Source organism: Grammomys surdaster, unplaced genomic scaffold, assembly GCF_004785775.1.
Source record: "Grammomys surdaster isolate TR1022 unplaced genomic scaffold, NIH_TR_1.0 126059, whole genome shotgun sequence".
Lineage (NCBI taxonomy): Eukaryota > Metazoa > Chordata > Mammalia > Rodentia > Muridae > Grammomys > Grammomys surdaster.
The window spans coordinates 5,614,893-5,641,676 of NW_021620869.1; the positions used below are offsets into that span (position 1 = coordinate 5,614,893).

At 46.4% G+C, this 26,784-nt stretch overlaps 1 protein-coding gene and 1 long non-coding RNA gene across 8 annotated transcripts in view; one reads left to right on the plus strand and one right to left on the minus strand.

Moving 5' to 3' along the window:
• The window catches only part of Agap1 (ArfGAP with GTPase domain, ankyrin repeat and PH domain 1), a 436,006-nt gene that overhangs the window by 195,132 nt on the left and 214,090 nt on the right, over positions 1–26,784 (minus strand). For 5 of the 7 annotated variants that reach the window (XM_028755318.1, XM_028755317.1, XM_028755316.1 and 2 more), the window contains exon 9: positions 25,424–25,516. In XM_028755318.1, the coding sequence (XP_028611151.1) occupies positions 25,424–25,516 (93 nt within the window). Of the gene's footprint in view, positions 1–1,766; positions 2,083–24,315; positions 24,466–25,423; positions 25,517–26,784 lie in introns of those variants that run through there. The other 2 variants (XM_028755322.1, XM_028755321.1) reach the window with 2 other exon arrangements.
• On the plus strand, positions 4,334–25,776 carry LOC114610714. Its single transcript, XR_003709724.1, has 7 exons — positions 4,334–6,324; positions 8,189–8,264; positions 12,981–13,302; positions 16,060–16,167; positions 20,333–20,447; positions 25,281–25,385; positions 25,727–25,776. It is a non-coding gene; the product is annotated as an uncharacterized LOC114610714 (long non-coding RNA).

The window sequence follows — 26,784 nt, forward strand, 5'->3', positions numbered from 1 at the left end:
CCATGGCTACATTCTAGGAGGGATGTCACGAGCACAGAGCCAGGCTTTATGGCTATACCTCAAGCAAGAATCTGTACCTTTATCAACTCTCCCTGAAAATGACCCTGGGACAAGTGTAGGCAAAAAGAAGGCTGCAGTAAGTCTCCATGTGGCCCCAATGCTGCCTGTGGACATGGCTGAACTCACTGCCCTGCATGGACCTGTACTCCCTGGACAATAATCCCAAGTGACTCTAGAGAGAGGTGACAGGTCTGAAAAGAGAGACCTCTTATATTCAGGGTAGAGAGGAGGTCCCCAGGTACATAGCCTGGAGCTAGGCATGGAGACAGTGAGGAGGGACTTGCAGAGCGGCAGCAGCAGCAGCGACAGCAGCACAGGATCTGCAGGAGCGTGGGAGCACTTCAGAACTGAGAGGGAACTTCATATCCTCAGCTACAGAGCTCAGAGGGCTGTGGTGTAATGTTGAAGGAACAGCACCTTTTTGAAAGCAAGATGTCACACACTGATACAGAATGTAGTCCTACAAGGCAAGTTGGGATTGATTGAGGCTGTGATTCTGACAGGAGAGGGTACAGAGTTGCTGGGGTAGGGCTCTTCAGAAGACTGGGGGTGAGGGTGCAGGACAACACGGAGAGAAAAGGAACCTTCCAGCAGGAGAAGGGTCCACTGAGGGCAGAGTAAGCAACTGGAGTTTGTCTTCCCTGGACCCGCCTTCCAACAGGAAAGGGTCGGTGGGCTCTGGGCATGGAGAGGTGAGACGCACTGTCCTCAGAGCCCATCAAGACACTAGGACTCGATGGAAGCTGCGGTTCCAAACCGAGAGAGGTGGGCACCAGTGCCACATGCACTTCTATTTAGTTTTAACATCTGTATCTTTAATTTTACTTACTATTTTGCCAATGCATGAAAACATTTTTAAGTTTATGGAAGTGACCAAGGCAGCAGCCCACAGGGAGGCTGCTGCATGTGTGTAGTCTTTCTGTCCTTCCCAGAAGAATACCTTCCATGTTGATGTCTTGAAAGGCAATGAATTACAAAAGAACCAACTACATTGAGATCTGCTCCCTAAAATATAAGAAACCTCTGTGGGCAAGGAATGGAGACTTCTTTATTAGGATACACTGAGATACATGGGTGGATAGAGTCCCTACCACACAGCCAAATGATAAATACAAGCATCAATTACAACACACCCACAGGATGATGGGAAATGGCTGGGATTTGGAGAGTGATCAGGTTACAAGTTCTGCTAAGCTTATGTCCTTATCTGAAGGCACTGTTGAACCTTTGGCTAACCAGTTTCCCCAAGCTACTTATGACTTCCTGCATTCTACCTCCAGAATCTTGATGCGGAGCATGAGAGCCAACTGCTCACCCAGACCAAGCCATCCACTCCAGTAACAACAAAAAATAAGCTGTTTGTGGCCCCTTGAATATGTGAGCTAGGCTCTGAAACTAGGACATGGAGAAGGCAAAGCTCAACACTAGTGGATGCTGGAGACAGGGAGAAGGGAATGGCAGAGACAGTTCACCAATGACAAGGTGAGCTCTTCTATAGAAGTGGCACCTCCCATCAGAGAACAGTGGTCCGAGCACCAAAGGGGTGTGGCTATGAGATTTCAGGATGCGAACTCTTAAGTCAGTGCTTGAAGACTCTGCTTTGGGGGGCAAACTTGGGGAGCTGGGGAAGAACGAAAAGAGCAGCAGGTAGATAGGCTTTGGGGGGGCAGAAGAAATGAAGAAATGCTCCTTGCGTGAGACTCCAGGAAGGGATTACTTAAGATCATTTATTCTTTCAGCCAGAAGGTGGCAGAAACTCAGCAGTCTCTGGGAGGAACCAGACCGTGGTGGAGATCAAATAATACATGACGTGCACAAAGTCCTTGATAGGTGCTGGGAATTCTTATACATCACTAAACAACAAGCTAGTCACTAGCTTATGGAATGTTTCCTAGACTGTTGGTCACTGTGTCGTTTACTGTGTGTCACCTAGCATCTTCTGGCCCTCTTCTCCCGTTCCTGTCTTCATTAAGGTGGATTTCCCGGCACGGTCTTCCTGGTTTCCTTCAACTCTCCATTGCTCTAATGACACAAATGAAGACATGTTTTTAGTCTCTTTCCTATTTGATGTTTCTCCTTTTCCTTAAAAAAAAAAAAAAAAAAAAAAAGAGGCAAATCTTTTCTCCTTCTCTTTCTTCTCTTCTTCAGCATCAATCTCTTCATTTCCTTAGACAGGGATTGCAAATTGCTTATCCTTGAGTGTATGTGCATGTGTTTGTGTGCACTTGTGTGTGCTGATGTATGTCACATGTATGTGGAAGTCAGAGGTCAATCCTGGGGGTATAGGTATTGATCCATGGTACACATGTGGAGGCCAGAAGGTTCTCCTTCTACCTTATATGGGCTTCAGGGACTAAGCCTGGTCCATCAGGCTTGTGTGACAAGCACTTTACTGTCTGAGCCATCCCAGGTCCCATTCAAGCTTACTGTTTTCAACACAGGTCTTCCTCTGGGCCTGGTGTTTGCTCATTCAGCTACAGTAACTGTCTAGGCAACACTAGGGATGCTCCTGTTTCCATCTCTAGAGGGTTACAGGAGGGTGCCACTGCACCCAGTTTTTACTGTGAATACTGAGGCTACAACTCATGCTCTCATGCATGTGCAGCCAGCACCTAACTGACTGAACCATTGCACTTCCCTTGCCTCTGTGGTGCTTCTTAAATGAGCTATCTCATGTCCCCTGCCTCTGTGGTGCTTCTTCAATGGCCCACAGCCATTACACGTAGCACTCTGATTGTACAGACTTCTCAGTCTCTCCCTGGGATGCCGCTCCTCCCGATGAGGTCCTGCTCCTCTGGCCCAGCCACCACGATGATTTGACTACATCTTGCTATGAACCACTAGGAACCATGACTGTTGAGTTCTAACCCCTCACCCTGCAGACCTTGCAAAAGATAAAGAAGAACAAACAGGAAACCCAGGAGACCAAGAGAGAAGATGGGCCTGGAGTCTTCACCTGAAAAGGACACAAGGTGCCCCAGGGACCCCATTTCCACCTCTACCCACCTCAACGTTCCTCAGTCTTGTCTTCTAAACAGTCACCACCATGATCAAATCCATCAGACTGCTGCTGGACAGCCATTCACTGTCCTGTCGGGCTGGTTAGGCTGCCGAGAGGCCTTGAACTGGCCCAATCACAATACAGGCTGATTACAAACATTCCTCTCAAATGTTTTGAATACGCAGCTAATACACTCTTAGCTGGAGAATTATTTTGCCCATAAATTATTTCAGATTTTAATTTTCCCCCTTTCTGGTTATGTTGCCTCCCTCCACTGACTTTCTCATTTCAGGGGAAGTTCATAATTCTTTCTAAGTTTCTCTCACCCTGTGCTGGTGACATCTATTTCTGGGTGGAAATCAAGCTACAGAAATGTCTTTCAGTGATAATAATCTGAAAATAAAGAACCATTTCACATACGAAATGGCAGAGACCTTTTTACCTTCTTTAAAATTCCCAGTAAAGAGGCAGCAGCAGCCCCTGATAAAATATTTGCCTACAGGAGAGGCTCTCATGGGGCAGTAGACCAAGGGCAGGGTCCTCACAGAAGGGGAATTCCTCAGAGCATAGGTTCTTAGAAGAGAAAGCAGATTCAGATCAGTGTTATTGTATCATGGGGGGGGTGCTTACAGCAGGGGGCTCATGGAGGCAGATTTGGAGCAGCATTCTCATGGGAAAAACCAGGCTCAGAGCTACAATTCTTCATTTACATTTTTTTAAGTATGTATAACCGGTTAGTCAGGCATACCAGGGTATACGTGCAGGTCAAAGGACAATGTTTGGGAGCTGATTCTCTCCTTCCATTACATGGGTTCTGGAGATCAAACTCAGGTCATCAGGCTTGGTGGCAAACACCTTTACCTATTAAGCCACCTCAGCTGCTCTTAGAGCAGGGGTTTTCTCGTGTCTCTCAGGTGCTGAGTACATTCACGGCAGAGGATCTATCTCACGGGAAGAGGCATTCTGACAGGTCTCAAGGGGCTGCAGGCACACTAGGAACTACCCACCCACAGAACCTGTGCCAGGTTTCTCTAGCACGGTTTTGACTTTTCAAACTCTTCAGGTTGTTCTGTGCCCACCTTAGAGAAAAATCAGAGGAATTCAGCCCATCCCCAGGCTGAATGACCACCAACTGCAGTCTACCTTGTATGTATGTACACATGCACTCCAAGGCTTTGCAGTCAGTCCCTGAGAGACGTTTAAATGGAAAATGCGAACATTTTATTTCAAACTTAGGCTGTCATTTGTGAGCTTGTTTCCATTAAAAACTGCTTTCAAGTAAACAGAGACACGGCTCCTGGGAGTGGAACCACCACAGTGTGTCTTCTGATATTCAGATTTCTCGTGTTAAATATACAATATGGCTGATTTTTAAATATGGAGACATCTACATGTTGTCTCCTGAATAAATCCCACATTCATCCCAGTTGGTTGGGGGTGGGGTTCATGTTTCAAAGTAAATCCCTAAGGGACAACATTTAAACCAGAAAGACTTAGAAAATGGACTGTCACCTAATGTCCTAAATTAAAGTTTAACTGTTTTTTTGTTTTTGTTTTTTCAGGAAGCCTGAATCGGTTCGGTTCTAAGAGAAAAGCTTTGGCCTTTTACATGTCATCTACAAAAAGCAGCTGATCCTCGAGACAGAGGACAAGCACACAGTACTGGAATCAATGTCCTCTTCAGGTTCCCTGGGCACTTCTTGGCTGAGGCCCAACCCAGGCCATAGCTTCTGAGCCAGTCCTGACCTTCCTCAAAGGTTAGAGGTTCTTAGAGCTGACACAACCTCTCTCAAATGCTGCTTCTTCGCACTTAGGGGAAGGCTGCCAACACACACACACCAGAAAAAGCTGGCTTTGTGGCTCTGAAGTTCAGTATAGTATTTAGGAACAAACCACTTTGATTTCATTAAATTTTCTATATACTTTCTCCTGGAGAGGAACAGGTACTTCAGAGAACATGGCTTCCATTCATCCTGTTGCATGCAGTGTTCTGGCACATGACTTAAAAACATCTTGAATGCAAATATTTACAAGACCAGCCTGTTTTCAATCAACAGTACCATTAATTATGTTAGTCAGATGGCTCAGCTGTCAACTAAATGTGTTAATTGTGTGGAAGTTAGCTCTGTAAACTAGCTTCCCCATACACTCTTTGTGGCTGCGTTCAGTGGCATACTGCTCTTTATGTGTGCTTGTTTTTTTTACATTTAGCTGCAATTAAGAGAAATTCGCTGATGAGAAAATTTAGCATGTCCAGTCACTATTGACTCTATGAGTACAATACGGTCTTACCTCACACTTACAGGATGAATACACAATGGCAGTGCTGTTTACTGAGCTACTATTTCTGCCCCTGCATCACATGTCACTGTCTATCTTTTTTTTTTTTTTAAACTGGCAATCTTCTTATTCCATCCGACAAAACTAGAGATGAAGGCCTATCTCTCACTATTACCTTACAATGACCTGAGTTTGGCAAGCTCTAATGATCTGTGAAAGGGTCAGAGCTACCAAATCCCATTCTAAAACTCCGACTGGTCTTTATACCCAGCACCCATGACCTTCCAACGAGCCCCAGGGTCAAGGCTCACGTCAAGACCATGTATTTTGATCTTTCAGTAAGGCTCTCACCTCTAAATATAGCAATGCGTTGCTTTGTTGAACTCAGCTGCTCTCCACCTACTGAACTTGAGCCATTCTCAAGACTCCTGGGCTACACTCTGGCCTGCCTCTTGTCAGAGCACCAACCAGGAGTGAAGCACTCATATGGGATATATCCTCTCTCACTTTGTGCTAGCCTAGATGCTTGGAGCTACTGAATCCAAACAGCACTCGGTAAGGAGAATCTGTTTTGGTTTGTCTCTGTGGTCTCAGGCCAGGCGAGGCCTGATCATTTGAAACCCTCCATCTGAATGAGTTTTGGGAAAGATTTGTCTTTAAAGCCAAAGCTCCACATGAGCAGAGCCCCAGAGGAGCCAGGATGCCAGACACAAGACATTGTATTTCTGGTGAAGGGCTTGCAGCATACTAAGACACTAGCACGGCATTAAATTTCACCAACTTCAGTGACAGAGTGACCCGGAGTGCTGCTGCCATGCTCTCTCTGGAAGAAGTTTCCCTTAGGAGCTGGGAATGTTTCCCATATTTTGGGAGTTGTATCCTGCTGGTTTTCTGATGCGTTCCATGGGACTGACCTGCCAGGGCTCCAGGCTGCCTGCTGCACCTCTCGAATCCGACCACTGCGCCTTTACTGAAGAATCAAGGTAACAGAGGCTGTAGAACAATATTTACAATGTCGAAAGTTTGCTTCGTTCAGAAACCGGCTAAAGGGCTTTAGATGCTGGCTGTTCAGTTTACTCTTCTGATTGCTTTGCCGCTATGTAAATCAATTTGTTAATGTTCCTTACAAAATGCATGAGCCAGTTATACTGACAAACACACAAAGCTCATTCGTAATTAGCAGTTAATTAGTAAGAAGGAACAGATGCTGCTGGAGCTTCAGCAGGCGAACAGGTTCTGTAAACAATGCTTATAAATCTAAATGAATTTATTAACCACAATACGACTGTCAACATTTTTTTGGCAACCATACAAAATATGGCGGAATCCCCAAAATGTCTTTACAACATATTAATAATCGTGGTGACAGCCGAGCCACTCCAGCCAGTGGTGAGCTGTTCTCAACCGCCGTCTTTGCCTCACTGAGAGGCAGCAGAAGCATCATTACTTCCCACCTTAATCTATACATGCTGATTAACACGCGGCGTGAACGGCATTCAGCTCGACATGAGCTCTTGCTGCAATGGAGGCAAGATCTCATTTGCAAGTGTGCAGTAGAGGGCTGCACGTAACATACTGAGGGTACTCTTGAAACCCATTGTCTGGGGAGAGGCAAAGGTGTGCCCATCTCCTGAAAAGGTCACCTGAGTTAACAAGTAGACAAGGTGCTAGGAGGAACCCATCTATGGGCAGGGGGTATTCTTACCCAACATAAACCAGAAAGGTTTCAAAGCAGAGAGAGGCAGAAATGATGTTTATAAGACAGATAATAGGTAGATGAAGATAATGGGTGGTTTCTGCAAGCCTAGAAGCCAGCCCACAGAAGCTATTACACAGCATGTCATTACACAGTGTGTGTGCACACCAGGAAATGTGATAGGGCATATGGGAGCTTGTGTGTGTGTGTGTGTGTGTGTGTGTGTGTGTGTGTGTGTGTGTGTGTTGGGAACTGGGTGAGACTCAGGCTAGGGCTCCTGTACCTTTGAAGAGGTCAGGACACTAAGACAAGCAGTGGGAACCACTGGAAGACGTACACTGGTTGTGACTAGACTCTCTTACCATTTTCCGGAAGGTCTGCATTGGTTAATTTTGTTAACTTGATGTGATTTACAGCTTACCTAGGAGTCAAAACTTGAAGAATGTCTGTGAGGCATCTCTTTTTGAAAATTAATTCATTGTTAATTTTGTATGTGTACGTGGCTGAGAGTGCTACGATACATACATAAAAGTCAGGGCAACTTGGTGGCACTGGCTGTTCTAACTTTTCTAGGTTCCAGGGGTTAAAGTCCTGCTTCAAACCAAGAGCTTTTTCCCTGTGGGCTGTTTCCCTGGTCCCAGTGAGGGATTTTCTAGATGAGGTTAATTGAAATGGTAAGACAGGCCCTAACTGTGGTCACCATCCCATGTGCTGAGGTCTTAGGCTGGCCAATAAGAAAGCCAGCATTCATCTCTCTCTGCTTCCTGACTGTGGATATAATGTGACCAGTCTCAAGTTCTTGCTGCCAGGCCTTCAAGGCAAAATGGGCTGTACCCTCAAACCACAAGCCAGGGCAGACCCTACCTAAGTTTTTTTCATCTGAGATTTTGTCACTACGATGAGAACAATACAGTCCCTTGGCCTCATGTGGGTACTTCTTGCAGTGAAACATGCTAGAGTGTGCTGAGGACCCGGAGGTTGCTGTGTGGCTGGGGAGAAGTGAGGAGGAGAGGAGGGGTGTGTGCAGCAGACGGCAGGGAACACAAGGTGACAGTGACTCACCCTGATCTAATTCCTGAAAGTCACTACTGTCCAGTAGTGATGATTACGTAGATTACTCTGGTGATGAATCTGGAATTTTCCTCCAACAGAGTCCGTTCTGCTTGCTCAGAGCTCTGAGAAGGGCTGGGCTGTCCCTGCGGCCCGGAGCCGTGTCCTCCAGCACTGGTAAGAAATGGAGCCTATTCTCTGCACAAGTTCCCAGGAGGTGTGAAGCTTCCCGCCACACTGGCTTTCTCTCCGGCTGCCTGTCTGATTGCAGAGCCTCTCCTCCTTGGGTGACCTTTTATTTAAATGGCATTTTCCTATCCTCTCATTGGGACCTCCTTCCTAATAGTCTGCTAGATGAATAATCGACAAAAATGGAGGCAAACGCCAGCATAGGGCACCCCAAATATGACATTCCAGATAAAATATTTTCTCAAGGCAGGCTCGAATGTGTAGATTAGAGTTATAATTACGAGCTAGGCTGCAGAGAACTAGGGAGACTCTGCCCTTCTGACACACGGTGACTTAGTGTACTCAGCAAGGTTAGGCAGCACTGCCACTTCACACAGCCGGGGAAGGCAGGCAGTTACTGTGCAGGCTGGGTGGAGGAGAGCAGGGAGGTGAATGAAGATCTCCACATTGATAATCTATCCCACGTTTTTGTCTGACCATGCTTTGTCCTTAGGAACTAAAGTCTTGAACCACATATTAGATGGGTTGGAGCAGTCAACAGTTCTCGGTATCTGTAGGTAAGAGTGAAGATGACCTGGGATCTTTCTTTCTCCCACAGAGCTAGCTCTAGGATGGGAGTTCAACTAACTACAGCTGAAGCCAGGCAAGCGGAAGTCACCATGAGCATGCGTCTAGCCTGCATGCTCTACCACACTCAGCCTACCAAGCTGGAGGGAGAGCTGAAAACGTAAAGGTGGAGCCATAGTTATGACCATGGGACTTTCAAACTGTGAGCCCCAGACAACAAGCAGGCTGGACAATCATGGCTGCAGGTAGCATTTACACAAAAAGGCAGGGCAGCTGATTGAGGACAGGGGACACTAAACTAATAGCCCATAGGAGAGCCATGAGAACATAGGTAGAGAAATGCACAGGATGTAACTGGTGTGCCTTGCTGGGTGTCCCACTTACAAGTGCATTTAGATGTACGCTACTGTTCATTCACTGTTTCAGGAACCAAAACCTCATGCCTGGAACAGCACTTAACTATGGTGTAGAAGCCAGAAGATCAGGGACCTCGGGGAGCAGCCAGGGGAGCAGCAGGAAGTGCTTTGAGCAGAATCTAGGTTTGATAGAAAATGAACAGACCCTTGGTGTTCCCTCAGTGCTGATACATGGGTCACCCAGCACCCAGAAGCCTGCTTGCCAGCCCACTCTGTCAATAGTTTGGAAACTATTCCAAAGCCACCTACCATGAGGCCACCCAGTCATTCTTGTAACCTACCCATCAGCTGTCCCAGGTGTCATCTCTTCATCATGCAGTCTCAGAGCCGAGCCCCTGGTAGCTGTCAGTCAATGACAGAGTGTGGGGCAGGTGCTGGTGCTGTGGCTGTCAGTCATTGACAGAGTGTGGGGCAGGTGCTGGTGCTGTGGCTGTCAGCTGCCCTTTGCCCAGGAAGAGGAGGAAACTTATCTTCTCCTAGAATCTCTTCTACCTCTTCCTGTTCATAATACTTACCCACTCAGCCACAGTATTTTTACAGACGACCACCTGCTTTCCTGTCCACAGGCTGTGCCCCTCCCTGGGGCTCAGCAGAGCCTGGTGTGCACATGCTCACTCCAGTCAGCAAAAATGGAAGTCAGTATACTCTGTTTACTGCTAATTACAGAGATCAGCACTGACTGAGGACAAGTAGCATGGTTATATATGATGAATGTTACACATTCCTGAATGCTCATCACCCAGAGTTAACTTTAAACACCTGTAATATGTAATTTATAACATGTGTCACCCATCCTGAGGTCCTGGGCAATTCAATCAAGAGTTGAGGAAGCACTCACAAAGTTTTAAAACATCATAAAAATGGCTGCCATTGACTCCTCCACTAAACAGTAAGGAAAGTGGTGATAAAATATTACAGACCAAACTGAACAGGCCTGAGACCAGAATGAAAGGGGACATCAGTAGATGTCCATGTGGAGGGACACTGGGCAGTGAGAATGAACCGAGCAGCCACAGACCAGGGGAGGCACTTACAGATGACACAGCCATGAGAACATATCATCTAAAACATACCACAGACAATGAGAATCAGTAGCAAAGCCAACAACTCAAGTTACAAATGAGCACCAGACTGGAACAGAGACCCCACCAAACAGCATGCAAAGGCAGGGAAGCAGGCCTTGAGCATTCAGCATCCTACGCCACTGGGAACTGACAGATGTAACAAGGAAACACAGCTGTGCAGCCAAGAGACCTGCCAGGTCTGAACCTGACAAGAGCTGATGAGCCAGCCGGACAACAGGAGTCTGTGCCTTTGGGGAGAAAACACAGGACAGTGTGGCCACTCTGGAACAGTTTAACAGTTTCTTACAAAACTGAAAATCCTTCCCATACAACCTGGCAGTCAGGCTCCTTGGTAGTCACGCAGATGTGGTAAGAATGTAAGTCCACAGAAAACCCAGGATGTAAATGCTGGAAATATGCCTTAATCATCATTGTCCAAATGTAGAACTCTAGAGGCCCTTCCACAAGGCACATGGACACTTGTGGCAGACTCTGACTACAGTGTGTTATAAGCACTAAGAAGAAAAAGCACACGGTCTCTCCAACCATGGGAAGAGGTGAAAGAACTTTTAAGTGTGTGTGAGTGAATGCCATATATCCTAGATTAATTTCTGAGGGTGTGATTAAATGCTCTGAGAAAAAGCAACTCAGTGGACAAATGGGTTTATTTTGGATCACAATTCCAGGTTCCAGTCCACCACTGTGAGGAAGTCAAGACAAGAATATCAAGTAGCTACCCATATTAAATCTCGTCAAGAGCAGAGAGAAACAAATCTTTCATGCTCTCTTGCTTGCTTATGTGAATGCGTCCAGTTCCATTTTCCCACTCATGATTGCCTACCTAGGGAATGATGTCACCCACAATGGGCAGAGTCTTCCTACACCAATTAACTTAAGACAGTCCCTCATATACATGCCCACAGGCCAACCCAGTTTATACAATCCCTCACTAAAACTCTTCCCACTTGTTCAGGTTGTGTCAGTTGAAAATGAAAGCTAACCAGCATACCATCTTAAAAGGGTACTATAAGATTCCAAGTATATGATATTACGTTTTGCAAAAGGCAGCATTATCTGAACAGTAAAATGACCAGTAGTGCCTGAGAATGGAGGAGACAGGACTGAAGACGTAGAAAGGTTCCAGAACTTTTGAGGCATACCACACATTGTAATTACTTGGAATGATAATATAGTGGTAGTATATACTCTTGGTATATGTTTGTCCAAACTTATACAATGCACAATACCAGGAGTCCGCTCTCATGTGAATTAGAGTCTGGACAATGGTGGGTCTTGTGTAACTACAATTAGTATGAAATGCATCTTCAAGTGGGGTCTTGGTACTTGGAACCCTGTGTGTATATTCTCTGAATCTTCCCACCATTAAGACATGTTGGGAGATACTCCCTAGGACAATGGTGACAGACCTGGGGCTGGAACTTCCTAGACTTGCCCAAAGAATCCTGCATCCTCCAAGATCACTTCTCTCAGAGAAAGTTCTGAGCCCACAGAGCCCCAGGGGATCCCACACTGTATTCTTGAGCCCATGATGGCTTCCTCCCTTCAAAACCTGCTGTTTGTCCAGGACAGGAAAGGACAAGCTTTATCTGAAGCTTTCTGGGCTACCAGTCAGCTAACAGAATAACGTTATGGAAGGAAAGCAGCAAACCATTCAGTTCCAAGCCTTCCTGCACTAGGCTTGCTTTGACCTGGAGTGGGACAGTGTCACTGTTGACAGACACAAGAGACTCTTGGAAATTACCACAGAGTAAGGAAAACCTCAGCCTGGTAAATATTTAAGTGGCCCTTTAAATATAACAGTCTTACTGATAAGTACATTGATGAATAAAGGCAGCCATGATGATTTCAGGTCAGCCCACCTACTGTCATGGAGACTCCTATATATAGCCAAGTTCTTCTACATCTATAGTGGTTCTAACCCATCTGTGTCCATGTTCTTTCTTTGTCTCAATCCCAACAGCTCTCCACTGGACCCTGTAGATGGTCCCCAACCTAAAACAGCTCAAATCAATGTATTCAGTTCTATTCTAGAATAGACATGGTACACGCTCAATAGAAATAGCACCTTGAGAGCTTGTTCATAGAGTTTGCAGCAGGGGTCACAGTTATTGGTAAGTCCTTGTCCAAGAAGGGTTTCCTAATACGGAGGAAGACTGTCTCTTCAATCAAGGATGCAGTTTGGAGAAGAACACACATATAGTGTGGAAGGAGCAGGGAGATACCCATCTAGACAGCCAGATAGACAAATCAATCCTGTCCATCAATCTGGTGACAAACATTGTAGTTACAGAGACCTCACATCCAGATCACTAGTCTGAAATTTTAATTTGGCATTTTTCCTGGGCTAGGGATGAGGTCTCACTTGTCTTGGGACACTGGGCAATATGTGACCACAGGCCCCATTAGACCCACGATCAAAACAGCAGCTGCCACCCCCAATCTGCCATACAGGGTACCCTTGGGCTAGAGGCATTGAGTGCATTTCTGACTCTCAGTAGTTTCAATATACAATTGCTATCCAGCTTCACTGTGAAGTAGGGAGCCCTCTGCAGCTCAGGAAGTCTACATGTGCTTATTCTTGAGCTTGGCTAACATATCATGGCGCCTCCATTCAGAAGACACATTTGCTCTTGCAGACAGGAGTGACATTGCTGCCCACCATACTCAAGGCGGCAGAAATAAGACTTCAACAGAGGCCACATGCTACAGGTACCTGCAGAAAGTGACAAGCCTCACCACCAAGGCCAGGGCGGCTGGGCTGACTTCTGTGGATTCCAGTAATTACAGGCTCTGCCTGCCTGCAGCCCATCATAGACCAAACAAGGGCTGAGTCACTGGAAAAGTCCTGGTGGCATCCTACCTCCAACCACCCAGAGTTTGGCTGCAGAAAGGCTACAGGAATGTAAGAGGACTTATCTCTGATCAGACCCTGTGCCAGGCTGGAAGGCACGATGTAAGGTAATGATACCTGGTCCTTAACGGTGAGGATCAAAAATCTTGTGGGGAGGTGGAAATGAGGGTGGGGTCTGGGTCTAGGAGGGGGGTGGGACACTTTGATCTTCTCAGACTGTAAAGCAGTCTCAGGTCTGTGGGATCTACAAACACCAGAGGTAGCAGAAGTCAACTCCCATGTCTCAGAATGTAGCTTATGTCCTGTCTCCTTGGAAACCTCTAAGCATTTTCTGCAAACCTTCCAGAACACACACAACCTGGTTTCCCACTGAAAGCTTAAGGGACAGCACTGCCAATCCCAAGCTCTGTGGCTCTGAGAGTGCAGCCAATCCTTACTTCATAAGACTGCTGTGAGAACAGATTCCCCTGCCCTAGGTTAAGTATGAGGTCTGCCCTGGGAGCTCTGGATAGACAGTGACAAAGGACTACTACTGGACTCTTGACCTCAAAGTCTGCATACTGGGACGGGGGCTGGCACGGCCCCAGAACACGTTAGCAACATAGATCGGCTAGTTCTGTTCTGGGAACTCCGTCACTGCCAGTGCTCAAACACCCATTTCCCAGAAGCCCGAGAACAACTAGCAAATACTCATCCGCAGGAATCTAAAGGTCAAGATCACTCTCAACATTCATCTTCCTTTGAAGGATTTGTAATAATAATTCTATCAGACTACCTTTCTGTACAAAGGCACCACTTCAGCAGATTGTTCAATAGTCTCAGTAAGGCCTCTAGAAAGTTCACTGCCACACGGAAACCTGGCAGGCTTACTGTTTTGGATCACGAGAAGCTTCTCTCAGCAGGTCCTTCCTTTGTGATAAACCTTGACGTGGAGCTTAGGGCACAGGACATGATTCAGGACGATACCCATCATGTACAGTTCAGAGCACATGCAGGCAGGGGTCCATGTCCATGCCCTCTCTCCTGCCTTCAGGAACCATGTATGACAAAGTAATATACGACCCTCACACATTAAGAACTTTTAAAAGTCATTGATAAGGTACATTAATGTATCAAAATGTCACCTATTCGGTGTGAGCCATTAAAAATTATTAGTACAAGTATTAGGAAAAATAGTCATTAGAGTGTAGGAATATCTGGAGAAATACCAAGCAGACACAGCTATCACCTTGGAGGTGCCCTGACAGTCCTTGTCTTCTATGTCAGACCTTCAGCCAAAGCCCTGAATCCCAGCATGCATGTGACGATGGGTCTTGGTGGAGAACCAAATTCACGGAAGCCCTTAAAAAAATAGTTAGCAATCCCAGGGGAAATACTAGAAATTATCTTAAAGCCTGAGATGCTTACAGAAGGCAAAAGTCCTATTTGTAACATCTGATGTTTACAACTGTGTCTTTCCAATCTGAAAACCAATGTGTTTCCTCTCCTCTGCAATTTGGGAAGCAGTGCGAGCCATGATTATCAGCAGCCCAGGGTTGGACATGTTCCTTGCTTCTTGCATCCCTCAGGTCCAAGTTGGACTTCCTGCTGAACTCTCTTATTAAGTGGAGAGCCTTCGGTGTTATCTGAAAACTGAGGGCAGTTGATCAAATGTATGGGAGTCAGCAGAACCAGGAAGGAAGGTGATAAAGCCATTGCTTTGGTGGGTGCTGGTAAAACAATGGGATGAATTTAGGTAACTGTGCAGCAACTTCCGGCAAGTGCAGCATAGTTAAGCCTGTGGGGAAACGGTGATGAGGACATTTGAGGGTTTGGGGAAACAGAGCAAGACAAATAGCTCCCCTTTCTTTCATGACCGACACCAAAATTCTAGCACCTCTGAGTGGCAGAGGCTGTATCCACTGTAGGACCAACAGGACACATGTTAGTGAGGAATGTTTCAGCAGCCATGGGCTTCTCATCAGAGGGCTGGGTGCTATGGGAATCTAACTCTCCAAGCTACCTCTATCCCTGAGACCAGCTGACATGGTAAAGGTCTTCAGATTAAGTATTACATTGCATTGTTTACACTGACCAAGGCACAAATATATCTACCAGATGAACAAGAGAGTAACTGTGCCAAATTAATCCTACCCACAGCTTTATTCTAAAAGACAAATTGATTTGATAAATGTAAACACTGGCTGTTGTTCTGACCTGAAAATGAAGTATCTTGTGGCCTGGGGATGTGTGTACCTCAATGGCAGAGGGCTTGTCTAGCAGGCACAAGGCCCTGAGTTCAAACTCCAGTACTGGGACAAACAGTATCTGTTTGATTACATACACAGGTGGCACAGGGCAGTAAAATACCCAACTCGGTAGTTTAAAACAAGTGGAATCATGTTTTCCAAGTAGTTTCTCAGATTGCTTATCGGGTCATGTGTGTAGCAGCCCACAAGATGCCAAGAATGTCTTTTGCTAAAGGACAGTCCTGTCTTTCACAGAAGAGGCACCAACATGTGTCTAAATCTCAATGTCCTTTCCTTTGAGCCTCTAGGCAGGGAGGCAAAGAGACCTAGGCCTCGGGGCTAGCAAGCCATCTCTGACCAGCCCAGGCTCCCCTGGGTGTTTCTTTTATGAATGCTCAATTTCAGTGTAGGTAAACAAGCCTCACTGTCCTCCGAAATCATTTCCAATAGCAATTTGCACTCTCCTACAAATGGTCTTATGTGTGGTTATTCTTGTTGAATTGCAGACGATAAAGAGTTCTACGAATCAGGTTTACCGAGTCTTCCCTACTGTTGAGAAAACAGGAGAGATCCATTAGGGAAGAGGTGGGAGGGGCCTGTAATCTGGGACATAAAAACCATGCTGTTCTTCTGCAGGAATTGGTCCATCTCAAAGGCACAGGCCACCTCCGAGAGAGCACCTAAAACCACAAGCAGCCCAGAAAGACAAGCTGCAGCCGAGACAGGTGCATTTGGGTATTGCAGGTATGAATGGATGCAGTAAGATGGAAGGGCATTATCTAATCTAAGTGTGAAAAATATTTTTATTGCTCTGGGAATAGTCACTGTTAACTGAATGCAACAACAAAAAGGGGGGAAAAGAGCATGTGGGCCCGAGGGGATTACCAAATCAATTAACAAGTAATTCAGGAACTAATTTCTATATTGCCTCTTAGCACAAAATTGTATCTTTAATTTCTCCTGCAATAAGCATCCCTGTGATGGTGCTAGCACACAGTGCCGCTGTAAATGAGTTTACAAGTATCTCTTTTTGATTGGCTATACAGCATTATTTCTCCACAGTTCAATGCTACTGCAGCCAAGTGCTCTGAAATATTTAATTACGCTGGTAGCTACCGGTTACCAATTTGCAAGACCCACAGTGAGTACAGTACATTTTAGAAAACTAGTAATCAGCTAATTAAAACCACAGCGAATTTCCAGCTACTCCAATTACCAACAACGGCTGCTGGATACACTCAGAGGGTTTTGCTTTAGGGGAAGGAGGTCTTCAAGACTAGCTATACCCTGGAACATGGATGCCATGAAGCTAAGACTGCTCCTTACACACTCTATGTTCAGTCTTTCCACAGCTGTTCTGGGTACCATTCTGTATCTAGGGCTTTAATGAACAGTAACTGGTGAAGTGGCTTTAGCACGTCTGGAGAGTAAGCAAACTGGGTTTGAATCCCACAAGGTGAAATTTGGCTTTCTCATGTGTTAAATCTATGGGCGAATGTCATGCCACCTGAGGGCTGCTGAGAGGATGGAGAAGCTTGCTAGATAAACACACACAGAGAAGAGGGTTGGGAGAACCAAGTCTTCTCATGCTTCCTATTTACTTCCTTTTTCAACCTGTAGGAGGTTTAAGAATGGCCAGCCACAATGCTAACAAAACCTGGCTTGTGACAGGCCACACTGTTTATATATGTCCTTAGATGAACAGGAGACAGAGAATCAGCCCATGGTATTTTCAGTAGACAGAGCTCTGAAAATGGTCCTATAAGGACGAGAGCCTAATCTGCTCTGCTATGAGAACTTTGGTCAGTCTACCCTTCCTGGAGCTCAGTTTCCCTAAATGTAAAGTGAATAACTTCTCCAGTTTCAAAAGCAGCTATTACTGTTTTAGGATTTACAGCTTGCTTGCCCTGGGGTGTCTTAAAAATATCCTCATGTATCTTTTGAGGACAGGCTCTGTGTGTCCCCTGCTAGAAACATGCCCACAGTCAGCTCTTTAAGAGCTATCAGACGGTCCAAGATGGCTGAGCGATGTTCCTGACACTGAATCAAGACCGTGAACGGCAGGAAAGACTGGAGAACTGTCTGAAGTACCATCGCTGAGGTGCACACAGCAACGGTCTGGGAAGAGGGATCAAATCCTAGGTTAGATTATGGGGTCAAAGGTGACCAGGTCCCTAGATCCCTAACATCACATTGGTTTTGAAAGCTGTGAGAGAGGTTTGCAAAATGCTCGCGCTGGAGGAAGCGAGGATGACAGGACTCCCAGTGAGCACTCTTCCCAGTGTTCTAAGAGGCAGAGTATTTCCAACTAAAAGGTCAAGTTTTTAACATTAATTCCACCTCAGGTCAACCTCTGTGTTCTCCTAAACTCCAGTACCTATCATTTTATACTGTAACTCTTACAAACAACTTATCGTTTTCATTTTAAATTTCTTACTACACAGTTGTCCTATCTCCAAGGAGGCTCCAAAGCAGCCTGAATGGCTTTCCCTTCTTTCTTCAGACTCTTACTGTAAGCGTGCTTGCCACGCTCTGTCCTTCCTACCTCTGTCTCCTGCCATGTGACTGGCCGTCCACCATGCCTGTCCTCCACGCCACCTCCAACAACATGGCTTTTAGTCTTCTCCATTCTTCTTTGGGCAGCCGCTGAAATTTACAGCTTGCTTGCCCTGGGGTGTCTTAAAAATATCCTCACGTACCTTTTGAGTTCATTCTTAAATTCTTTTATTAATGAGACTAACCCCAAGAGGGGACCCGGATTTCTTCAATATCATCTGGTGTGCCAGATGGGACTCCCCCAAATTCCGGTAACAGTATCAGAAACATCTTGACTTGTGTATTTTTCAGTATCTGCCCTGATATTTATAAACTTTAAGCAATTTTCTATAGAGCAACAAAGTCAGTGGTGGAGACTGAATATTTGTGTAACATCCTGCAATGAGGCCACAGGCCAGTGTCATGTTTAAAAGTTCCTTCTAAGCAAAATGATGAGCGTGAAGACATTTATTTAGAGACAATTTTTCCAAATGAGTTCTAAGAAGTAGGAAAGGCTGAAAGAAACCAGTTGTTTGAGATGATTTCTGGGCCACTGACAAAGGCTTTTATGCTTTGAAAAATAGATAGAGAACGGCCACTTGTGCAATCCAAATATAGCACCTTATATACATGAAACAGAGTTAAATATAGAGGATGATGGGTTAAAAATTAGACCGTTTCTAAAGAGTAACAATGCACAGCACAGCCTTTTCAAGGTTAACATATCCTTTGACAAGGATTTAAAATTCATCTGAGGGAAGAAAAAAACATTTACACCACCAACTTACACACTTTCACCACTACCATCATGGCTGTCACCTCCACACTCTAACACCACCACCACCACTGCCACCGCCACCACCGCCACCACCACCACCACCACCACCACCACCACCGCCAGCTGCACCCTGACTAAAACCACTCCCATCACCATTGCTACCACCTGTGCCATCACTACTAAAGTCAGTAAGACTATTTCCAAGGGTCTGGTGTGATGTGAGAGGACTCCAAGATGAGAACTGCTTAGTGCTTCCATTTTCCCTAGTCTACAAACAATTTTGATACTTGGGACTTCAAAGGAAATGAAGAAACCTAAGAAAAATATTTCTCAATCTCTTCCATGTCCGTTTTAAACCCCACCAACCTTCTCTCTATATAGTTACAGCTGTCAGTATTGGCATCAAGGGAAACCGGTGTCCTTGGCTTTAAAATGTGGCCATTAGGGACTCAGTTAAAAATAAATTCTCTCCCTGAGATGGAGGACTGGAAAACGTGCTTTTGCTCCAACCTGATAAAATGTCACTGTGTGATGCCTTTCTGGAAAAGCCCAGGATGGATACTACTGAGGACTTCTTCAGATGTCCCCTTCTCAGTGGAACAGGTCCATGGGGCAATCCTGTCAGGATGAGGACAGCCGAGTGTGGTGGGGCAGTCTACCGAGGATTGCAGGCAGGAGCACTGTGGCCAGCGCGGCCACTGCTGCTGCTTTAATCAGAGAGAGACAGGAGTCAGTATCACAGTGAGGGTGTGATGTCTGCCTGGCAGGTGCTTAATATTTCCACACAACCCTGATATTAGGTATGCATAGAATCCTATTCAAGCATTCCCCAAACTCTTCCATTTTGCAAATGAGGAAATATCAGAGAGTAGTGCAGATACCCCAACCATCTTTGGCGTATCCAGTCTGAGAGCCAAGACATACACCCCAGGAGACTCACAGTTGCTGTTTCCAAACAAGAAGTTTTTGAGACAGATCAGAGGGACCCATTTCGCCTTGAGGCATGGGGACAGGAGATAAGCAGACTGGGTAATGCCGGATGCAATACCTGCCGTTAAATACCTTCTGAACAGAAGTCACAACAAAATGGAAATGTCTTTGTGTGGCTGGGAAGATCAAAAGAATTTTGAGTTCAGTGATTCAAGTTTTACTAAGGCTTTCTTGTAAACTCTTAATTTTTTTTCTGTGAATAATCCAAGGCCTCAGGAATGGGCTAACAGGCTCTTCCCTTAGCATGGCAGCCTTGGATGGCAAGCTGCCAGCTGGTCCAGTGCCCCTGTGTCAGGCTGGATGTTTGAGGAATCTCTCAGTCTGAGGATACCCCAGCATCTACAGAGCACTGTTACAGCCACAGTGGAAGGCACACTGTCATTACGGCCACTAGCCTCAGAATGACTCAGCCTGACCTCTGTTATTCTCATGTATAGAAGGGGAGCACCTCCCCTGATGGCCCAGAAGGTGGCCTTGGTCATACCCACCCTTGGCTACGTAACAAGGCAATTCAGTTCAGCCCTGGTCCTGAGAGGCAGCCTCTTGCACTGAAATACTATGTCCCATAAATGGCTTATCCTGAATGGTCTTTCCTTGAACTGGCAGGTAACAGGGACATCAGGGCCACAAAGTAACAGGACAACAGCCTGTGACAATATGATGCTTAATCTTCTCTGTCAATCTGCCTGGATTTGGAGTCACTCAGGAGACATACCCCTGGGTGAGTATGTAAGAGCACTTCCAAGGAGAAATCCTGCTGAAAAGAAAACCGTCACCCTATGGGTAGGAACCCCACACATAATAAAAACAGAAAGAGGAAGACCAGAGCTGAATGCCAGCCTTTGTCTCTCTTTGCTTGCTGACTGTGGGTACAATGTGACCAGCTAACCCACAGTCCTGCCATGATGGACCACGTTCCAGGACAACCAAAATCAGTGACCCTTCCTCCCCTTAGGTTCCTCTGTGGACATTTCGTCACAGTCACAATGAAAGCAACTAATATCCTTCAGTACTGTCAAGGTCACAGCTCCCCAGCACTCAAGCCCTCTGGACAGAGTAAGAAGGTGGGGGATCCCTGTGACGTTAGGACTAGGGTGAACACTGCTCTGAGAGTAGAAGGCCCCACCCCCACTTTAGGGCACTGAGTTGGTGGCAAAGGATAGGTTCTTTACAACTGAAGAGCTCTGTCTCCCGAGCCATAGCAGAGATGTAGGATGAAGATCCAAAGAAGTGGAAACTGCCCGGAGAAACCAAGGGTAAGGACCGTGCAGCAGAGAGCACTCAGAGTCTTCCTGCTGGGGTGGGGGGTTGGGTTCTCTACACACCTCCTTAGGGTTTTTCTGTCAAGTCTAGACCCACTCAAAATATCAAAACCACGGGTTAAGTTAGAAGCCCATGGCTTCTAAAAAGCAGAGGACAGAAATTGTTAGGAGCTTTGCACAACTTCCTCCAAGCAAGGACACCACAGGCAAAACAGAGCCCGGCCCGTGGGGACCCTGCACTAACAAGATAGGGTCTTTGCTGGGACCTGATTTCAACAGCAAAGCAACGTTGGCATGGCAGACTCACAGGATGGAGCTCTGAGTCTATCTACCTGCAGCTGGCCTGCATGCAGACTGAAGGAAAAAACCTCCAACAGAAGCCGGTTACGCAGAAGCAATGTTTTCAAGATTGGAATCTCTAAGATTTGTGCCCAGATTTGTTTCTGTTGGAGGATACCAGTGGAATCTACGTTCAGTTATGGAAATGTGACGAGACGCAGTGACTTCATGCCTTCGTGCGTGTGCAAGCGTGTGCACATACTCCTGCCATCTCCGACTCCCAGCATGAGCATTAGGCCCTGGCCAGGAGTTCACAGAAGGGGAGGAGGCCAAGGCTCAGGCCTGTGTATCTGCACTCAAATATAGAGATTAAAAAATGCTAAAGAGAAAGAAGAAAAGAGAGTACACAGCTGCCCCCAAACAGACCTCCCATCTGCCACCCACGATTTGCATGTCACCTTCTCCGGGCTCATTTGTACTTCATTAACTGCCATTGACTTAACAAGATTTATGCAAATGACACCATAGGAGATCCCTAACTCCCACTGCAATCAAGTGATTATGTATGTACAACTTGCCACAGCGATGAAAAATTAATACATGACAAGCCCACTGGCCGCTGAGCTGGGCCGCTGGCTTTTATTTTTCTCACTTTGCTTTTTCAATTCTACCCGAATAGACCTTATCTTATTAGTAAGAAAGGAAACAGGGTTTTCTAAATCCATCCGCTCTAGGTAGCCAGACAGGACAAAAGAAGAGTTGGGCCCAGATCCTGAAGAAATGAAATTAAAGCCTAGGAAACAATTCCTTATTCTGGAGGAACCTTTGATTGGGGGAAGAGAGAAATAAAGTTACAAGTGACGGTGGCTTGGCCACCTACCTGTAACAAGCTAAACAGGAGGAAGGCAGCTCATGCACATGGGCAACCCGTCCAACCATGGGCAACCAGCTCACAGGGTATGAGGACTGGCCCACTCAATTCATAAGTACTCGAACAATTCCCATGGAGGAGCAGAAGTGACCAGAACATCAAGTGTTCAAGGACAGGAGCTTGGATGGTGACTCTCCCCTGAGGCCAAGGGTCCAGAAGCAGGGCTCTTGACTAGTCTCTACCAGAATTCACTGAAGGCCAAGGACTATTGCTTATGAGAGAGGAACACAGACAGGGCTGGGAGTTGCAGATGAACAACAATGCTTTCCCTTAAGGACAGATGCACGTGCCCACAGCATCCCTGAAGACACAGGGATACAGGCACAACCTTAGACATACTCTACACAGTACAAGATACCTTTGTGTGAGGTGAGGGGTCTCACGTTTGATTTAATACAGGTAAAACTTGGGGCTGAAGAAACAGCTTAGTGGTTAAGAGCACTTAACGCTCTTTCAGAGGGCTCAAATTTGGTTTCCTGCACCCACATGTGCTGGCTCGCTACAAGCTGGAACCCTAGTTCCACGAGATCCAATGCCTCCATCTGGCTTCTGTGGGTACTGCATGCACATGGTGCTCATAAAACTCACACAGGCACACACACATAAAAACAATCTTTAAAACTGCAGCTTTGCTTTGGAGGGTTCTTGTCACCCTGTAGTGGAGAAAGCACAGATGTGAGGTGCCTAGTCACCTAGTCCTCAATGCTCACCCCATTTGCATTTAACTTAAGAGCGTCATAACCTAATGGCCTCCACTCTGTAAGGGGTTAAACAAGACTCTACATAGAAAGACACAAGGATAACAAGCTCTCATTTAAATGTTCATTTATTCAAGGAATCCACCTATGGGCTTTCTAGAACATTCTAGGCAGGTACTGCCCCCTTCAGGCTTCGTCCTCTTAATCCTCATGTTTCCATACAGAGGTCACTACAGCAAGGGGTGTAGCTACTCTCAAATGATCCACGTACCTTGAAAGTTTGGGCGCACACAGCATGGAGCACTATAGCTACCCAGACCACCTACAACTGCACCTTACTCCACAGAAAGTGCTGGGTGCCTCTGACGGGTACCTGGAATACCACAGACAAAAGCCTGCAGTCTGGATGGAATGTAAACATCCTCTGCGGAAAGTCTAGGTATTCAAGGCAGACTTTTCCAGGTCTGGACTTGGAACATGAGGCACATGAAGCCTGAGCACCGACTGCAGCAGGGCCACCTGGGGCTGGAGCAGATCAAGTAGGAGTCAGTCCCCAGCTCCTCACTGGGGACACCTAGTGGAGGAATCAAGTGCTCCCCACTCCCAGGTGTCACAAGGAAACCACAATTTACATTTCAACAAGAGTATCACTGAACAAGACAGAAAAGCTCCCCAAGGGATGCAAAGTGCTCATTTTACACTAATCGGTCAATCCAGTCTCTGCACACTCAAAGTTCAGTTTGGGAAGCTAGCCCTGTCCAGAGATGAGCAGGGAACAGATTAAGTGAGGCCCCAGTTACACCAGGGCCTGGACAGCCCACCATGAGTTTCCGGTTGGGATAGTGAGCTTCCCCTCGGGCCAGGAGTGGACAGGAATCGGGAAGATGACGGACAGGAAGTAGCAATCCTCTCCAGTGTCCCAGCTCTAGTTCTTCAAATGGGAAATAGCTAAATAATTTTGTGATTCTACAGGAAACAACACTGCACAGAAATCAAATATACTAAAATGGCTTTATGTAGACTTAGATTATAATAAGTAATCAAAATGAGGAATCAGCTATGTACATGGCCCTCAGAAGTAATGAACCTGTTTACATGGAAAACACCGCCCATCGCCAGGAAGGCTTCTTGCCTTGTTTGTAAACACCTGGAAGGTGAAAATTTTTCTTCATGGTGCTGTGAGCTGGCTCCTAACTTTGTCTCACACAGTATGGCAAAGGTGGTCCTATGCAGAGGCGTAACAGCCTCTGCCGACACCTCTAGGCCCCCTTCCCTGGGGCAAAGGCTCACACGGCACCGTGGGTGAATGTGGCACGTGGGCCACTCTGGCGTGCTGCACAGGGTGGAGTGCAGCAGTCTAAGCTTCTCAGAAATCCCCTGCCGTGGCTCTTCGACTCTCACATCTTCCATCTAAAATGCTCTGGCTCCGCACAAGGGCTGCAGCCATTAGCTGCAAACAGGTGAAACCCGCACCGCTGATGTGCGCCCACTATACTTGTTCCAATACTCTTCCCCTCCCTCGAGGCAACCAGCGCCCATGCGCACAGACCAGGTAAAGCTGGGTGGGAGCTGTGGAAGAAGCGACAGACGCCCTAGATCAACCAGAGCTTCGAATGGGCCACCGGTGTCTTCGGTGGAAAACAGAGCTATGTCCTACACACAGACTTCCCACCCAAACAGAATACAGTCTAAATCAATTGGCTTTCTTTATCAACCAAAAAGATGACATTTCGAGAGCCACCGCGCTGGGTTGAACTCTTTATTCTTATTGTTTCAGAAACGAAGCGGCAAAAGACGTCACACATGAATTCCAGTGTGTCTTGCTAGAGACGTGAAGTAATTTAGGACCTGGTTTCCGGGCTAATGAAAACCCATTTCAGGCTAGCAACATTGGCCAAAACAAATGCTTGAATTCAAGTCCTGTTGTGTAATGGGGAAGTTTAATTAAGGCCCCACATTACAGCTGTAAATGTTCCTGTGTATAATAAGGTCTAAATGAAACTGAACCTAATCAAAGTTACAATCCCTTCATTAGCAAATTACAAACAAGAGCGCACAGCTGACACGCCGGCTAGGATTATTACAACTAATTGCCTCGTTGTTACAGACCGGCCTGAAACAGTGTTCAGATGTCCGTCTGCAAGAGCAAATTAGGGCCACGTCAGGCTATTCCTGTGATCACAAGGGGTTCTTCTACAGCGATCTGATTTACCCCTGTCGCCTGGCGGCCAGCGGCCCAATCAAAGCCACGCTACAAAGGCAGCCTTTGAAGCCAGTGCGGCATGGAAACACACTCCATATGCAGGCGGGCAGACCGCACTTCATTAGAGCTGCTGTCGCATTTCCCTCTTCTTATTCTAATGATCCCATTTTAATACTCACAGGAACCCCTTCTAATTGATGTCAAGTGAGTGACTTCTACATTCATCAACAGAGCACATCAAACAAACCCTGGTGCTCCAGCCAGCAGCATCCCAGGCTGCACAGAGGTGTGTCTCCAGCGAGGCGGGGAAGGGGACAAGTGTACCTGTTTAATTGGGATGGCTCGCCCGCTCCCGATGCTGTCCGCACGGCTCTCCAGGCCTTTCTTCTCTTTGTCTGGGTCGCTCCCTTTCCTAGACTGCAAAGCAAAAAAAGTAAAGTTAGCATTTGGGCGAGGGTTGTGGCTGCCAGACGGGTCTTGCCCCTCTGCACAGAGCTCCTGCCAACAGGATTGAGGACCGCCACCCCTAGCAGTTCATTGGCACTGACTCATCATTCCAAAGAGAATTTTCTAAACTTTCCTCCTGACTTTTCTACTGCAAAATTATCTTTTAATTCTTTTTTAAAGAGTTCAAAATGCAATTACTAGAAACCAATGGACCATCCAGGAAAGCAACGCCCAACAAGAAAACACATTCTAGAGCTGCAGTGAGCATAGCTGAGGAGAGAGGGGCCCCTTGAAGGTTATCTGGAAGCCCCTCTACAGAACTGTATGGATTAAAATTAATGTCTGGATGATTTAAAAAGTCTATTAGCCACGCAGTGGTGTGGCTTACTGGTATACCCCCATGAGTCGTTTTAAGGGGCAAGCAATGTTTCCTTTTATTACTTTTGGCTGGTTAGAAAACTGATTTCAAAGTTAAAGCAGTCTACTGTGCAACGGGAAAATAACAGAGGCAAAAACTGAAAATCTCTTTTTGACAAAATGTCAATATTCGGGGAGCAATGAACGACGGTTTGTTTGCCAGGTTCCTGAACCAATTATCTTGGAAGGACTGTTGACGCTATGTGAACTGCCCAGCGGCTGGCAGGTGTCGGGAGGAGGGCACCTGGGGAAAGCTGCAGGAGCACTAGCCACCATCCACGTCCCCTCTCCTGCTGGCATGAGCAAGTGTAAGCACAGTGATTGTCTGACAGATTTATTTTATTATGAGAGAAAGATCTGAGACTCGTCCTCCTTAATAACAGTGCTGACAAGTGACAACTTCACTCCATTACTTTTCAATGGGAACATTACTCACGCAATATTGAAAATGGAGAAACATTTTCCTGTGCTTTTCAAATCTGAGATGATATATGAAATAGAGAGACCCGGTGGTGTCCGGTGCTGCTGGGAGCAGCTAATGAAATTCAGATTCAAAAGGATGTGGGACGAAGCAGAGGACGCTTCTAAGCAGTATCCAAACAGGCAAGGCTCCGAGATTTAATAAAAGACAGACCTAGTGGGACAGCTTACTGCCAAAATTTAGACAGAAGACCAAGAGGAAGGTGTTTGTGATATCAACTGGACTCCGGCACTTCCAAGGCGCTGACTTTGCCCCGGGGCAGTGCACATGAGGAATCACACTCTTAGCTGACTGCGGGGGCTTCTGCATCCGTCCAGGGCCTCCCTCCTCAGGGCCCCAT